At 31.2% G+C, this 17040-nt stretch overlaps 1 protein-coding gene and 1 long non-coding RNA gene across 8 annotated transcripts in view; one reads left to right on the plus strand and one right to left on the minus strand.

Annotated features, from left to right (window-relative positions):
- DSCAM (DS cell adhesion molecule) overlaps window positions 1-17040 on the plus strand; it is a 750733-nt gene that overhangs the window by 614883 nt on the left and 118810 nt on the right. For 4 of the 6 annotated variants that reach the window (XM_074300489.1, XM_074300491.1, XM_074300490.1 and 1 more), the window contains 3 exons: window positions 7633-7873; window positions 9673-9819; window positions 14430-14585. In XM_074300489.1, coding sequence (XP_074156590.1) covers window positions 7633-7873; window positions 9673-9819; window positions 14430-14585 — 544 coding nt within the window. Of the gene's footprint in view, window positions 1-7632; window positions 7874-9672; window positions 9820-14429; window positions 14586-17040 lie in introns of those variants that run through there. The other 2 variants (XM_074300493.1, XM_074300496.1) reach the window with 1 other exon arrangement.
- Window positions 1-17040, minus strand: part of LOC141561203 (uncharacterized) — a 76157-nt gene that overhangs the window by 14004 nt on the left and 45113 nt on the right. For both annotated transcript variants that reach the window (XR_012487986.1, XR_012487987.1), the window contains exon 2: window positions 10329-10396. This is a non-coding gene — a long non-coding RNA (uncharacterized LOC141561203). The remainder of the gene's footprint in view (window positions 1-10328; window positions 10397-17040) is intronic.

The raw sequence follows: 17040 nt of genomic DNA on the forward strand, positions 1-17040 counted from the left end.
TAATGCCTAGGTTCTGTTGTTAATCATGGCTTTCAAGTAGACCAATAATTTTTTTTAATTTTATTAAAGCTTTTTATTTATAAAACATATGTATGGGTAATTTTTCAGCATTGACCCTTGTAAAACTTTCTATTCCAAATTTATCCCTTCTTCCCCCATCCCCTCCCTTAGATGGCAGGTATTCTAATACATGTTAAATATGTTAAAAATATATGTTAAATCCAATATATTTATACATATTTATATAGTTGTCTTACTGTACAAGAAAAATTGGATCAAGAAGGAAAAAAACTGAGAAAGTAAACAAAATGCAAGCAAACACAAAGAGTGAAAATGCTATGTTGTGGTCCACACTCAGTTTCCACAATCCTTTCTCTGGATATACATGGCTCTCTTCATCACTGAACAATTGGAACTGGTTTAAATCATCTCATTGTTGAAGAGAGCTATGTCCATTAGAATTTATCATTGTATAGTCTTGTTGTTGCCATGTATAATAATCTCCTGGTTCTGCCCATATAATTTAGCTTCAGTTCATGTAAGTCTCTCCAGACCTCTCTGAAATCATCCTGCTGATCATTTCTTACAGAACAATAATATTCCATAACATTCATATACCATAATTTATTCATCCATTTTCCAATTGAAGGGCATCCATTCAGTTTCCAGTTTCTTGCCACTACAAAAAAGGCTGCCACAAACATTTTTGCACATATGGGTCCCTTTCCCTCCTTTAAGATTCCTTTGGGATATACGCTTAATAGAAACATTGCTGGATCACAGGGTATGCACAGTTTGATAACTTTTTGAGCATAGTTCCTGATTGCTCTCCAGAATAGTTGGATCCTTTCACAGTTCCACCAACAATGTATTAGTGTCCCAGTTTTCCCACATCCCCTCCAACATTCATCATTATCTTTTCCTGTCATCTTAGCCAATCTGAGAGGTGTATAGTGGTATCTCAGAGTTGTTTTAATTTGTATTTCTCTGATCAATAAGGATTTGGAATACCTTTTCATATGAGAAATAATTTCAATTTCTTCATCTGAAAATTGTCTGTTCATATCCTTTAACCATTTATCAATTGGAAAATGTCTTGAATTCTTATAAATTTGAATTAGTTCTTTATGTATTTTAGAAATGAGGCCTTTATTAGAACCCATAAATGTAAAAATGTTTTCCCAGTTTATTGATTCCCTTCTAATCTTGTGTGCATTAGCTTTGTTTGTACAAAAAAATTTTGACAATAGAATCAAAATTATTAATTGTGTGATCAATAACGATCTCTAGTTCTTCTTTGATCACAAATTCCTTCTTCCTCCTCAGATCTATGAGCTAAACTATCCTATGTTCTTCTAATTTGTTTATAATATCATTCTTTATGTTTAGATCATGAACTTATTTAGACCCTAGGTTGATACCTAGTGTTATGTGTGGGTCAGTGCCTAGTTTTTGCCATATGAGTTTCCAATTTTCCCAGAAGTTTTGCCAAATAGTTCATTCTTGTCCCAAATTCGGGGGTCTTTGAATTTTAGATAATTTTTAAATTATCTCTGCTAGATCTATTTTCTAGATCAGTTGTTTTTCCAATGAAGTATTTCACATTGTTTTCTTTTTTTGCTTTTTTGGCTTTGTTGTATCTTGATTTATCATAAAGGCATTATCTTTCATCTAGCCAATTCTAATTTTTAAGGGATTATTTTCCTCAGTGAACTTTTATACCTCCTTTCCCATTTGGCCAATTTTGCTTTTTAACATATTCTCCTTGTTAGTTTTGTGTATTTCCTTTTGCATTACTCTTATGTTACTTCCTATTTTCCTTTACTTCTCTTTACTTTCTTTTCAAAATCTTTTTTGAGGACTTCTGTGGCCTGAGACCAATTCTTATTTTTCTTTGAGGCTTTGGATGTAGGAGCTTTGACTTTATTATTTTCTTCTGAGTGTGTATTTTCATCTTCCTTGTCACTATAATAACTTTTTTATGGTCAGAATCTTTTTTCTGTTGTTCGCTCATTTTCCCAGCCTGTTTCTTGGTGTTTAATTCTTTGTTAAAATAATGTTTTCTTTACTGCATAGAGGGAACACTGCCCAAGATTCCAGGCTTTTGTGAAGGGGAAAAAAAAACTGTGTGGGTAATTGTGATATAATTGGCAAGGGAGAATAATTTTATTTTCTTCTTACTCATTTTCATGCCTTTAATTTCATCCTCTTCTCTTTCTACTATCTCTTTGTTATTATTTCTGCTTACTGTCAACATTTCTAGAAATATAAAATAATAGTGGGGCATATGGCCATCCCTGATTTACTCCTGTATAATTTTGTGAAACCATTTAATGTTACTTTTGTTTCAGTTTTAAATAGAAACTCTTTTTAGCACTTTTAAAAGTTCTTCTCTGCCTATATTTTGTAGGATTTTTATTTTTAAAAATGTTATACTTCATCAAATGTATTTTTCTGGATTGATTTTCATATCTTGAGATCTTCTTTTGTTTTTAGTGTGAAAAAATAATTATTTTCTCAAGGTTGAACCATCCTGAAAAATCCTTGGCATAAATCCAATTTGGCAATAATAAATGATTTCTAGGACTAATTGCTACAGTCTGCTTAACAGTATTTTATTTTAAAAAAATTAAATCAGTTCATTAATTTATTGATCCCTAGTTCTTTTTTGTTTTGTCTTTCCCTGAAAAAAAAAAAAGCATTGGGACATCTCTAATTTTTTTTCTCAATTTTTTTGAGAATAATTACTATTGGTTCTAATTATTGTTTAAATATTTGAAGAATTTTCCTATAAATCCAGAAGTCCCCCTCCATCCCTTATTTCCTTTTCTGATAGACTTTTTAATGTGATATGGATATTTCATAATATTTTACTAGTTATCTTTAAGTCCTGATTCTTAAGGTCTCTCTCCTTTAATTTTTGCAGTTTATATATATATATATATATATATATATATATATATATGTGTGTGTGTGTGTGTGTGTGTGTGTGTGTGTATGTATATATAAATTTTCTTACATAGGTTTTAGGGAGTACAGAACAAAGAACAGAACAGTATATATGACATTGTGCCATAACTGAGGCACAGAGTACATGATTGAATGAAAATTTGATGATGGAGGCTAGCAACAACTTCTTTCTTCTTTCCTGTGGTCAAGAAGAATTCATTATTTACGTTTACCTGCAAGATTGTGGTGGAAAGCATGGTGGTTTAAAATTACTAAACCTTAATCAATATTTACAAAGAGAACTGAGTTAGTAAAATTAATCCATTTCAAACCAGCTGAATCTATGAAGTAAGTTCAGATATAAAGAACCATGTCATAAAACAATTATAGCACTGAAATAAAAAAAAAAAACAAACAAGAAAAAAATGGAATCAACATTGATCATTTCAATAGTAGGATATAAGGTAGGAGCCCTTTGCTGTTATAATTTTGGGATGGATTAATAAATATATTCAGATTTATGGGAAATTCCCTGGGTCAAAAGATTTTAAATGCTTATCAAAGATAATCAGTGATATACTTTCATTTGTTTTTTTTTCTTTCTTTTCAGCAATATAAATGTATAACATAATTTCAAAGTGATCTACTTTAAGGTTCCTGAACTACCTATTTTCATGCAGTTGTAAAATTCTCACCAAAACTGATATAGATGTAAATACTGATTTGTTCATACATATATTAATATACATATTATACATACATATTTATAAGAAGGCATATTTGGAATTGAAATGGCCTTAAAAGTTGAGGCCCATGGAGTTCCTCAGCAACACATACAAAATTATGTATTTAAGCCCAGGTTGCCAAATTCCAAATCCAGTATTCTTTCTGCTCATTTCTCTGTGCCATACTGTCTCCCATATATATTCAGTATATTTTCTTCTCTAATAAGAAGCAAACTTGAAGATAAAAACTTATATTAATTAACTGCTAAGGCAGGGAATAGAACCTATTTCACTCACTGATCTATTCAGAGAGTAAGCTATTATAAACAGCTGGTTAATTCTCTAGTTTTCTGGAAATTGATTATTATGTCTTTATTTTTTTAATTTTTGACAGATTAATATTATAATTAGCATGTTAATAGTGCCTAGACTTTCTATTTCAGTTTCTGGAAAAACAAATACATGAAATTAACCTGTGTGAAATTTGTTAGCTACCTTTTTATTATATAAAACATTTTATATACCATAATTCTACCTGTCAAATGCAAATACTTTCTCTCCCCCCCAAAAAAAACCCTTAAAGATTTTAATAATTTTTGAAACATGAATAATGTGCAATTCAAAGCAGAGGTTTTTTTAAAGCACATGAAACAAGGGCTAAAAATGTCATTATTTATTTGTATTCTGTTATAGGAAACAGTATGTTAATTCTAATTTATAAGATTATTTTGAAATCCAAATTCCATGATTTATTCATTTCAAAGTGCAGGTGCATTTTGTGTTCTTGAAATGTACATTAAAGAGTTTCCAGTTATTACTACTCTCAAAAAAATCTAACTTTGTTCAAATTTTTTTTAGTAATTAATCTAGTATGAAAAATAACAGGAAACTTTTGAGTCTTATATGAGATAACAAAGTAATTTCTCACCTCCTCCCCATACACAATTTTTCTATTTTTGTTAGTGATTCTGCTCATTCTCTCAGACTTAAAAGCTTAGAATCACTTTGATACTTCATTTTCTCCTTCTACACACTCGCTTAGCCGTCTATTCCAATATTTTCTATCCTGCAATATGCTTTCAGCTTGTCTTTACCCCATCTAAGTCACTTTGATCATGGCACTCATTTCATCTAAAATATATAATCCCCTCCTCTTGCAACTAGTTCATTCTGAATACTGTTGCCAGAATAATCTTTCTAATATGCTAGTATGATTGCTTTACTCATTTATCAAAAAAAGTATAAATATGTATATCTGATCATTTAAAACCCTCTGCAATTTATCTACAACCAATTGCTCAGTCTTATTTTGAATCACTTCTTTTCATGCAATTCTCTTCATGCATTCTCTTCATTACAAACTGGATTACTCTAAATCTCCTGGTTTTGTTCTATTCCTCCTTGCCTTGACATCTGGAGTATCGTTTGTTACGTAGCTAATAAGAAATAAGAGATATAGTTTTCCTAAAAGACTTAAGTATTATTAATATATTCTAAGTTCATAACTCTTTGAATTTGGTACACTGGACAAAGCTCCAATTGCCCCACTCTTATTATAACTCAACAACTTTGTTAAATGCATTTTTAGATTCCCCAGGACCAACAGTATAATTCATTGCTTAATTAATGTTGAAGTGAATTATACACTATTCTGTATCATATTGGTTGGACTATATTAAACAGTATCTGTCTAAATGCTCATGATATGAAAATATATATTATTTTTATTCACTGATTGTAGAGGGCCAAGTGTACTTGAAACAAGTAATCTTATAACAAGGTGTTAACTCAGTGGAATTGAGATAATGATTCTCTAGTTTACATGTTCTTAGTACTTGGTATAGTTCTACAAGTTGATATCTATTCTACAAGATTGACACCTATGAAGATGTACTTAGAGTATATAAGAGCTAAGAGATCTGGGAGAGAAGACAGACTAGGAGATAGACAGAGAAGACAGAGGACTGGAGGTTGGAGGCTGGAGGCTGGAGCTCAGACTCAAAGACAAAGACCTTCATGGTAGCTGTGCTGTCTCCTTCACTAATCTACTAAGACCAAGGCCCATCTGAAGGTCTCTCAGAAAACTAGCCCGGCCCCAGGTGGAGACAGACTGTGAAGGAGATAATAAACATTTTGGACTTTATTTCTGACTATTCTTGTGGTGATTATTCTGCTGAAACCAGGCCTATTTGGAGGACCTCTAGAGAGCTAGCCCAGACATTACAACTGACAGTGAAAGCATGACTAATTTAAAATAGGTAGTTGCCTTTTAAATATCCAAGAGCAAAATTTGTAATAAAGCAGTAGCACAACTGAAAATGTAGGGATTATAAGAAAAATTTATGAAAGGCCTCACTTTTTTGTTCATTTTAACACAAATAAGCAACAAGAATCACATCTTCACTCTTCTTGAAAGTCAGGAGTACTGAGGCTATATTTTCACCTAATAAAAAGGAGAAAAGATACTTTACCAGACCTGGCACTCAATCCACTGTGCCACCTATCTATTTCACTTGTGTAAAACTTTGGCCTTATAAGTCAAAAAAAAACTTCTTAGTTTTGGAGTATTGTGTTTTTTCTTCTAACCAAATAAAATTTTAGATAATTGCATTCACTATCTTTTTGAAGGATAGGTATAATAGGAGATAATTCTATTACTTTCTCCATCTCAATATTTTCTCCATATTGTCTGAATTTCCTTCCTCCTCTCCTATGATTATTTAAATCCTACTCATTCTCTTTGGCTGACTCAAATCTCATTATATCTTCTCTGACAATCTCAGGCCACATAGATATTACTATTTTTAAACTTATATTGTTTTAGGAGTTAATTTTATAACTTCAATTTAAAAATAATATTTTTCTTTGATGGTTCTTAAAGACATAGTTTGTAATACAGTACATGTCTGTTGATTGAATAGACAAATACTTTCTTTTAGTGTAGCTATTGTTTTTCTACTTAGTAGTGCTAAAATACTTTTATTTTAAGTAATATTTTCTATCAGTTTGCTTAATAGTTTTTTTTTTATTATAGGCATTGTGAATATAAACTATTGCATGAAAGTTCTTCAATGAGGGGGGGGGGAATTAATTTATGTAGTGTAACAATATCTTATATTATCTCAGTTGTTGGAAAAGTCCAAAAGTTCAACTAGTCTAACCTTCAAAAACATAGGACTAACCTCTAAAACCTCCTTGACCAATGGACATCCAGTTTCTACCTGAAGACTTCTGGTGAGAGAGAATCTTTCTATGTTTCTATGTTCTGAAACAATTCATTACACTTTTGGACTACTTTAAATTTTAAGAAATTTTTTCATTACATTGAACAAAAATTGGTCTCTCTGCAACTGTCACCCATTATTCCTTGTAGTGTTCTTTTATGAGAAGAAGAAAAGCTCCAAATCAGTTCTAAATGTTTGAGACATATGGGATTAGTGTATCCTAAACCTCTGGTTTAAGAATAACAATAAAAAAGTCCTTCCACGAATGTACCAAAACTCTCACTTGCCTGAGCACTAAATCTAATGGATTTAACTGGGATGAGAAAGAGCATATCTGTGTATCAGAACTTAAACCTGGGTCTTCCTGACTGTACAATAGGCATTGTTAACTCTCATTCTATATAAATGCTAACTCTCATTCTATATAACACCCCTTCAGAAACTTGAGAGATATCACTCTTTCCCCCTAATCCCTTCTACAGGTTTAAGAGAGTATTCTAGATACTGTTAGAGTATCATCTTTTTAACTTGGTGCTAATGATGTCCTAGAAAATTAGCATTCCTGTTTATTTAACACTGTACATAGAAGTTAGGTAGCAATCTGGTTATCACTGAAGATTATTGTAGAAGGTGGCTACAACTTCACCTTTATTCCTTTTTAAGACTGGAAGCTCTGGATAGGTGTTGATTTCATCTCTAGCTATTTTGAGTATTATCTTTTCTTTCCTATTTAGGCTCCAAAGAAACACTTGCAAAATGGCATTATTCGAGGCTACCAGATAGGTTACCGGGAATATAGCACAGGAGGCAACTTCCAGTTCAACATTATCAGCATTGATACCACTGGAGACAGTGAAATTTATACTCTTGACAACCTAAATAAATTCACTCAGTATGGCCTTGTGGTACAGGCATGCAACCAGGCTGGAACAGGACCTTCTTCTCAGGAAATCATTACCACTACCCTAGAGGATGGTATGTGCTTCTAGTTGATAGCTATTGCAAGCCAGTAATGAAGTTAATTGTTTTTCTTCTCTAAAGAGCAACAGGTATTTTTTGTCTCATCTTACTGTTATATTTAATTACCAGTCTAGTTTTCCTCTTGTGCTTATGCCTACTGGGTTTATGTTGACTTCTCTGGAGGAAAAATAGACTCATATTATTGACAAAGGAGTGTGTAAATGAGTAGATGTTTTATTTCATCATAGAGTTACATTGTGGTTTGGTCACAACTCTGATAGTACTTGTTTATAAAGACAATTTTTTTTCTTTCTTTGAGTTGCTCTATTTCATTTTAAATATTAGATTTGCATCTTCTCATGTGAAGTTCTGTGTCTCTTTCTGTGTCTGAAAGTCGTTAGCAAGGATATAACAAGATAATCTGCTTTACAAATATAAGAATACTCTGTGTCCATTTTAAAAGAGGATTTTTGGTAACTATTTTATAAAATAATGTTATTTCATCTTACTAAAACTTCATAGACTGTACCACACAAGATGCATCTCCCTCTGGTGTTCAGGAATATCAATTCAGCTGATAGAACATCAAAACATAAATAGTAAAATAGAATTTGAACATAAGATACCAAACTCTGCTGTAAGCCCTTTAAATTTAGTAGGAGTATTTAGAAATACATAGTTAGTGTTAGACTTTGCAGACACAATTTTAGGAATGATACCTGATGAGGAAATTTTTTCTACTACTGAAGAGTGGCCCCTTTTTTTGAAATGTATAGTCTTAGAATGTTGCCTTAGAATTTGAATGACTTGTCCAATGTCACAGAATCAGTATGTGTCATAAGCTGGAATTGAATCCTGACTTGACAGCCAATAATTCTCTATGCATTCTGTCATGCTGTGTCAATATTGATGGAACAAAAAGATATGCATAGGTTAATAATATCAGTAAATGGGTATTTGATATTAAAATGAGAAAATATCTAGTTACTTTAAACCTCCAATTACTTCTGTATTAAATGAGCTATGTATGCATAATTTTGAGGAGTAAAATGACTAGTTATATCTTCAATGATCAGAAATTGTATTTGTGGAAAAGGAGTTACAATTAATAAGTATATTAAAATTTCTTTATCTCTTACTTTCACTAATTTATAGAGCATGCTTAATGTAGGTTAGGTTTTTATTAAAAGCTTATTTTATTAACATACACATTTAATAAATAATGTTGCTATATTTCCTGAAAAAATATAATGTCAAGAATAAAATATGTTAGGGGAAATAACATAATTACTTCTAATGGCAGGGGGAAAATAATTCTAGATCTTTGAAGTGTGTATAATTGCCCAGCTAATTGCTCCCTGCCCTCTTTCCGACAAAAACACAAATATAAACTGAAGGCAAAGAAAGCAACAATGCATATGAAAATATGAGGATGAAGTTAATTGGCTGGGAGGGTTAAGGGCTATATGGGCAAGAGTTGTATACTATGATAAAATATGGTGACTATATGCTGCAGAAGACAAGTGTCATACATATTAAATTACAACAATACAGAATACAATAATGCAGAAATTAAGGTCTTGAATTAGTCTTAAATTCACTTCAACTAATAAGAAAAAGAATGCCCTTCTGAAAAATAAAGTAGGTAAGAAGTATAGAGATAAAAACCAATCAAGCAGAAATTGTTATGATAACAATATAAAAACCATTTTATAGAGGTGTAAGAATGTGTGTTTGTGCTGAGAAATAATGACAACCTTTTCATCTTTATCTTTAGACTACAACTTATTCCTTTTTTTCATTTTTTATTTCAGTGCCCAGTTACCCTCCAGAGAATGTCCAAGCCATAGCTACATCACCAGAAACCATATCCATAACCTGGTCAACACTTGCCAAAGAAGCCTTGAATGGAATTCTCCAAGGATTCAGAGTGATATATTGGGCTAATCTCTTGGATGGAGGTAAGAGAATGTGACAAGAGTACTGAAGACATTACAAAAAGAATCCACATAATCTGTAGACCAAGTCAGGTTAAACATCAGTCAAAAAACATTTAAGTATTTCCTATATGAAACTGTTAATATTCTATTTTAAAGAATTATGTCATCAAAGGCTTCATTATTCCCATTATTTTTGTACTGAAAATATTTAATTTCTAATTTGACATCTCTTGCATGTCTGTCTTTTAATAATAGTTTGTATTTTCTCTTAGTTTTTTTTAAATTTTATTGTTATCTTTTTTATATTACCAAAAATTTCCCTTCTCTACCCCACCCAAGGAATCATACAATATTATTTTAATATTTTAAATAAACAGAAAAATCATCAAAAACCCTCAATATATTGAAAAAATCTAAAAAGATCTGAATTGTATCACACTCGTGGCCCTCCCACCTCTACAAAGGAGTGTAAGGAAGTGTCTACTTGTAGTCAGGTTTATTTTTATAATTTTACTTATTGGTTAACTTACTTGTTTTTGCATCAGTTCATAAAAATTCCTGGTCAAGTTACAACTTCCGCCTGCTTCAGTTTCCTTATCTGAAAATAAGCGTAATAATTGTATTTACCTTCCAAGATGTTTTTTGAGAATAAATAAGGTATTTGTAAAACATTTTGCAATTCTTGAAGTTCTATATAAAATGTTGTTGCTATTGTTTTTGTTATTATCCTAATAGTTGAATCACAAGATCAAAAGTTATAGGTATTTTAGCTGCTTATTTTTTAATTCTAAACTACTTTCCAAAATAGTTGTAATAATAATGCACTCAAAGCAGTAGGTTTCCAAGGGCTGCTAACCATCCTTGAGACTGTGAAGTCCACAATTTGGAAACTATTTTCATAATAACATTAAGACATTCTAATTTCTTCATTGATAGATGTAACCAACAACAAAAAAGGTCTTTAAGGCAGAGTCAAAACAATTTTGAAGAATATAAAATATCCTGAGATCAAAAAATTTAAGAATAACTACACTTGTGTCTCTATATTGCTACAGCCCCTTCAAACCTGATAGCTTTCATCTTTGGTCATCTTTGTCAATTTGCAGGATATAAGGTGATGGTTTTTTTTCATTTGCATTTCTCTTATTACTAATTTGAAGCATTCTTTCAAATGGGATTAATAGTTTAAAATTATTTTCAAAATTATTTTTTGCAAATCCTTTGACTAATCTATCAGGATATAGTTTTGTGTTAAGAGAGAATGCATATTCATAATTCATAATACAGACAGATGTCCATATAAGCACATTTGTTATAGATTATATGTATATATAATATGTATACAGATATATGAACAAAGAGTTCTTAAGAATTTTAAATGATTACAAGAGAGATGAAAGAATTTCCATATTACTACTAATAAGAGAAAGGTAAATCAAAACAACTCTAAAGTTTCATTTCATGTACATAAAATTGGAAAAGATGACAAAATATTAGAATAGTCAATGTTAGAAAGGATATAGGAAGATCATGTATTAGTACATTGTTGGTAAAAGTGAAAAACTACAATTATTTTAGAATTGTCATATGGTCAATACATCCTCACTCCTTTGGGTGCCCATTGTTCCTGGTAGCTCTGACTCCCCTTCTTCTGAGGAAAGATGCTATCCACAGAGACATAATACTATCAGAGATATTGAGCTCTAAAAGTACCAAATCCCTATGGATTAAATCCATTTTAGAAATTTTCCATTACCCCTTTAAAGTGCTCTTCCTTGGAACATTTTTCACCCCTAATGGAAGATTCCCCACTTTTATTTCCACTGTTTCCATCTTTCCTTGTGCCACTTCTATTCTTTTTTTTTTAGAGAATATAGGACATTGTGCAAGGGGAAGCCAATGAAGTTATGAGACCAAGAAATAGTAAAACAAATTATAAAGAATAAAAAGAATTGAAGAAAATGTGAGGCATTCTATAAGAAAAACAATAGCTCTAGAGAACAAATCAAAAGGAGAAAACTTAAGAATAATTGGATTATAGAAACCTTTGACCCAAAAAAAGAACTTGTATATAATAATACAAAAAATAATCAAAGAAAATCATCCTAATATTATAGAATAAAAAGGGAAAGTAGAAATAGAAAGAAAAATCCACCAATCACTACTAAAAGAGATTCTAAAAGGAAAACCTACAGAAACATCATTACAAAATTTTGAAAGCCCAAAATCAAACAGGAAATTTTATAAGCAACAACAATATTTCAATAATAAATTCAAATTCAATGTAATAATTTAAATATGCTGAAACTATAATTAGAGTCACATAAGACTACCAGGGTCCTAGAATACATATCTATGGACAACCAAAAGACCTGGGGTTGTGGCTGAAAACATTATATTCAGCAAAATTAAGTACATTTTCAATGAAAAAAAATGTACATTCAATAAACTCACATTTCAAGATTTTGTTGAAAAAAAAACTAAACTCAATAGAAAATTTAACATCAAAGACTAATGTCAAGGTATTCAAGAAGAACAAACTGTTTATGTTTTATTCATGAAATTGTAAACTATCTCTAAGATAATCATTAATAATTGTATAGTAAAAAAATGAGGTAGAGTTACATAGTGATTCTAAAAAGCAAAACCATGTAGAAAAAAGTAAAAGAAAAAATAATTATGCTATCTGAATGAGGTTCAATAGCAAGAACCAATGGAGGAATTATATAGGTGGGACAGAGAGAGGACTGATAATTTTGGAATTCTAGTCAAATCAGGAATGGGTTAAAGAGGAAGATGTAGATATGAACATAAATATAGATATATAGCATATGTGTATATATATATATATGTATACATATATATATATATATATGTAGGTATATCAAAAATAAAAATATATAAAGAAATAAGAGGGGGAAGGAATAGAAAAAGACCAGGTAAAGAAGGGTGTGTAGATTAACAGGAATAAAATAAGTATAATATTTAATGGGAAAGGGATACAGAAGAAATAAAAGGAAGCAAAGAAAAGATGTGCAGTTTTGAATACAATGTATTTTATTATTTTATATACTTTCTTGAAATGGAAATTTATTGTTACATATTTTAATCCCCTTGTATATTCTGCTGTGAATGTTACAATGTTTTTGAGTGCTTCTTTCCCCATTGCCTCCTTGTGTCCTTCTTTAAAAGACATCTTCTCAAGAGTGTTTTGTTGTTATTTTTCTATTCTTACTGCTAGTATTATTGTTGTTAATTCCATAATTGTCTTTTTCTTACAATTTTTCAGTTTTATTTTTATTTTCCCTGGAGCTACTTATTTTGTTTATTGTACTTTCTTTGATCTATTTGTTTGTTTTCACTGTCTTTTCATTGCAATTGTAAATTGTAGGAGATGTGAAATGAAGTTTACAAAACAAATAATCTACTCAAATTTGTTTTGCCTTATAGGATTATTTCAAGAACCTTTTTTAAAAATTTGAATACTCACCTTTTTAATTAATGATTAGGCCCATATTTATAGGATTGCATAGTTCATTTTGAGTTGTGTTTGGGGCTCCTTTGCTTTTCAGAACACAATATTTTGTTTCGGGAGAGCATGGAATATGTTATTGGAACTTTTTTTCTTTTATATTTGAAAGTATTTCTTCTGATTGATTATAGAATTTATTATTATTAGAATTGCTATATTTAACTCATATATTTTAAAGTTTTCCAGCATTACATGGATTTTATTGTTTATTATATATTTTTCATACACACATACATATGTATAATTTTATCATGTAATTGGGGGAAAATAAAATATTATATATTTCAAAAAATAAATAATGGATGAGAGGAATACAAGGATGCATGGAAATATCTATATGACCTGAGAAAGAAGACAGTAAGCAGAACAAAGAAAACAATACATAATGTCACTAACTGAAAATGGGAAAAAAAAAAAAAAAACATAAACAAAAAAACCAACATTCAATGCTGCAAAATTATAAAGAACAAGCATGATTCCAAGGCAGATGTCCTCTTCCCTTCTTGCAGAGGTGGGAGTTCCAAAAATGTTGTACATTCAACATATTTTCACACTCTGTTGAAGTATTAATCTGTTAAGCTGATTTTTCCTGTTTATCACTCTGTATTTTTAAAAATATATCTCTGGTATGGTTAGCAAGAAAAGATATTAGAGGAATAACAATGACATAACAAATACATGCATAAAAATTCTTTCAAAATGAAAAACATAATGCATTGTGTCGATACCAATTCCGTTTGAATCCATACCTATTTATTTTCTCTTTAGGCAATTACAACAGAGATACGGTCCAAGCATTGATTATTGTAGTATTGAAATTGGTTTGTAACACTCCATTTTGAGTGCAATGCTCTATTTTTTATGTCTATTTTTCTGCCAAATGTTCTGAGGCAATTGGTATGCGAATTCTCTTTTCCAAATTGCTACATGACACTCATCATTATCTAATGAATGTGCATTACCCCTTCTATGTAATTTAAATGTGTGACAGGTGGATATATTCTCTACACAACTAGACAATAAGTACAAAGAAGGGCAAAAATGGTGATGGCCAATAACAATAGCTGCCTGATTGTGTTTTGTTTTTCTTCTTCCCCAGAGCTGGGAGAAATTAAAAATGTTACTACTACACAGCCTTCCCTGGAGTTAGATGGGCTAGAAAAATACACCAATTACAGCATTCAGGTGTTGGCATTTACCAGAGCTGGAGATGGGGTCAGAAGCGAACAGATATTCACTCGCACCAAAGAAGATGGTGAGAACTTTGAACTGCTAGATATCTAAATATGATGTGCAGATTTATAAATGAATCAGTATTTGTTTTAGAAGTCAGATGTAAGATGAGGCTCTTGCTGAGCTCCTGAAATGCAAATATGAGACCTACTCTAGAAAAGGCAACATAAAAACAACTTCACTTCCATTAACCATATTATTCCTTATTTTGCCTCTCCACAAACCTTCATATTTGCTCTCAAACATGACAGGGAATATTACCTTCCTGTTTTAATATGATTTTTATTTACCTTTTTCTCTACTTTATTTTTACAATTTTATCTAATGTTTGACAACTTTTTTTAAAGGTTGTAATACTTCTATAGGAGTTTATTTCTATACCTTTGGTTACTATGTTAGGTACTAATATGAAAGGAGCAGCTCCAAAGATGACTATCAAGGACCAAAGGCTGCGTTATTTCTTTCTTTGTTGCAAGTAAATCCTTTTAGCATATGTGTATTTTTAAAAATAATTATTTTTATTCTAACATGATTTATGAAGATTCAGCAAATGAAAAAACTACAGCTCTTTTCATCAAACCTTTAACTCTTCATCTTGCTTTTTAATTATGTCACTATATGTGGGACATATAGAAATCACATCTGATATCTTTTATATTTTACATAATTGTATAATGTTATTTTTTCTTTCTTAAAATCCATATCATCAGACATAAACCTCTTATAAGCTAAGTGTAATGTTCTCCTTGGTTTTCTGGAGGTCTTTGGGGCAGCCTTCTTTTCAGTTGAGTAATGATCACAAGATTAGCCAGGTAACTTTAACAAAGTCCAAAAGTCTTTATTGTCTCCTTCGCCTGGTGCTCAGCTAACTTTCTCATAGCCTTCAGATGGGACTTGGTTTCAGTGGAGAAAATGCAGGAGGATAGGCCACCACAGTGGTGTGAGATGAAGTGAGTCTGAGTCCAAGGATTTGTGCTTCAGCCTCCAGCCACCACAAAGTGGGATGATGGAATGAATTTGTCTCTGCCTCCTTTGGCTGAGTTTGTCTCAGCTTATATGCTCTACACTGAGTACAAAACCAATCATTATATCACTAGGAAACCATTATTTGTTGTAAGATTGTTTTTATTAATTTTATAATTATAACATTTTTTTGACATTATGCATAGGTTTTTTTTTTACATTATCCCTTGTACTCCCTTCTGTTCCGAATTTTTCCCCTCCTTCCCTCCACCCCCTCCCCTAGATGGCAGGCATTCCCATACATATTAAATATCTTATAGTATATCCTAGGTACAATATATATGTGCAGAACCGAATTTTGTTGTTATTGTTGTTGCAAAGGAAGAATTGTATTCGAAAGGTAAAAATAATCTGGGAAGAAAAACAAAAAACAAAACAAAAAAAATGCTCACAGTTTACACTCATTTCCCAGTGTTCCTTTTCTGGGTGTAGCTGATTCTGTCCATCATTGATCAATTGGAATTGGATTAGCTCTTCTCTATGTTGAAGATACCCACTTCCATCAGAATACATCCTCATACAGTATCATTGTTGAAGTATATAATGATCTCCTAGTTCTGCTCGTTTCACTCAGCATCAGTTGATGTAAGTCTCTCCAAGCCTCTCTTTATTCCTCTTGTTGGTTATTTCTTACAGAACAATAATATTCCATAACATTCATATACCATAATTTACCCAACCATTCTCCAATTGATGGCCATCCATTCATTTTCCAGTTTCTAGCTGCTACAAAAAGGGCTGCCACAAACATTTTGCCACATACAGGTCCTTTTCCCTTCTTTAGTATTTCCTTGGAATATAAGCCCAGTAGTAGCACTGTGTCAAAGGGTATGCACATTTTGATAACTTTTGGGGCATAATTCCAGATTGCTCTCCAGAATGGTTGGATTCTTTCACAACTCCACCAACAATGCATTAGTGTCCCAGTTTTCCCACATCCCCTCCAACATTCATTACTATTTGTTCCTGTCATCTTAGTCAATCTGACAGGTGTGTAATGATATCTCAGAGTTGTCTTAATTTGCATTTCTCTGATCAATAGTGATTTGGAACACTTTCATATGAGTGGAAATAGTTTTAATTTCATCATCTGAAAATTGTCTGTTCATATCCTTTGAGCATTTTTATCAATTGGAGAATGGCTTGATTTCTTATAAATTAAAGTCAATTCTCTATATATTTTGGAGATGAGGCCTTTATCAGAACCTTTAACTGTGAAACTGTTTTCCCAATTTGTTACTTCTCTTCTAATCTTGTTTGCATTAGTTTTGTTTGTGCAAAAGCTTTTTAATTTGATGTAATCAAAATTTTCTATTTTGTGATCAATAATGGTTGTTGTAAGATTAAATCAATCATACTGAACTTAGAGAACTATTAATCACCATGCTAAACTACATAACCATTGTCTCATCAATTCCACTGAATTGGCATCTTGTTAGAATTCTTGTTTCAAG

Source organism: Sminthopsis crassicaudata, chromosome 3, assembly GCF_048593235.1.
Source record: "Sminthopsis crassicaudata isolate SCR6 chromosome 3, ASM4859323v1, whole genome shotgun sequence".
Taxonomy (NCBI): Eukaryota; Metazoa; Chordata; class Mammalia; order Dasyuromorphia; family Dasyuridae; genus Sminthopsis; species Sminthopsis crassicaudata.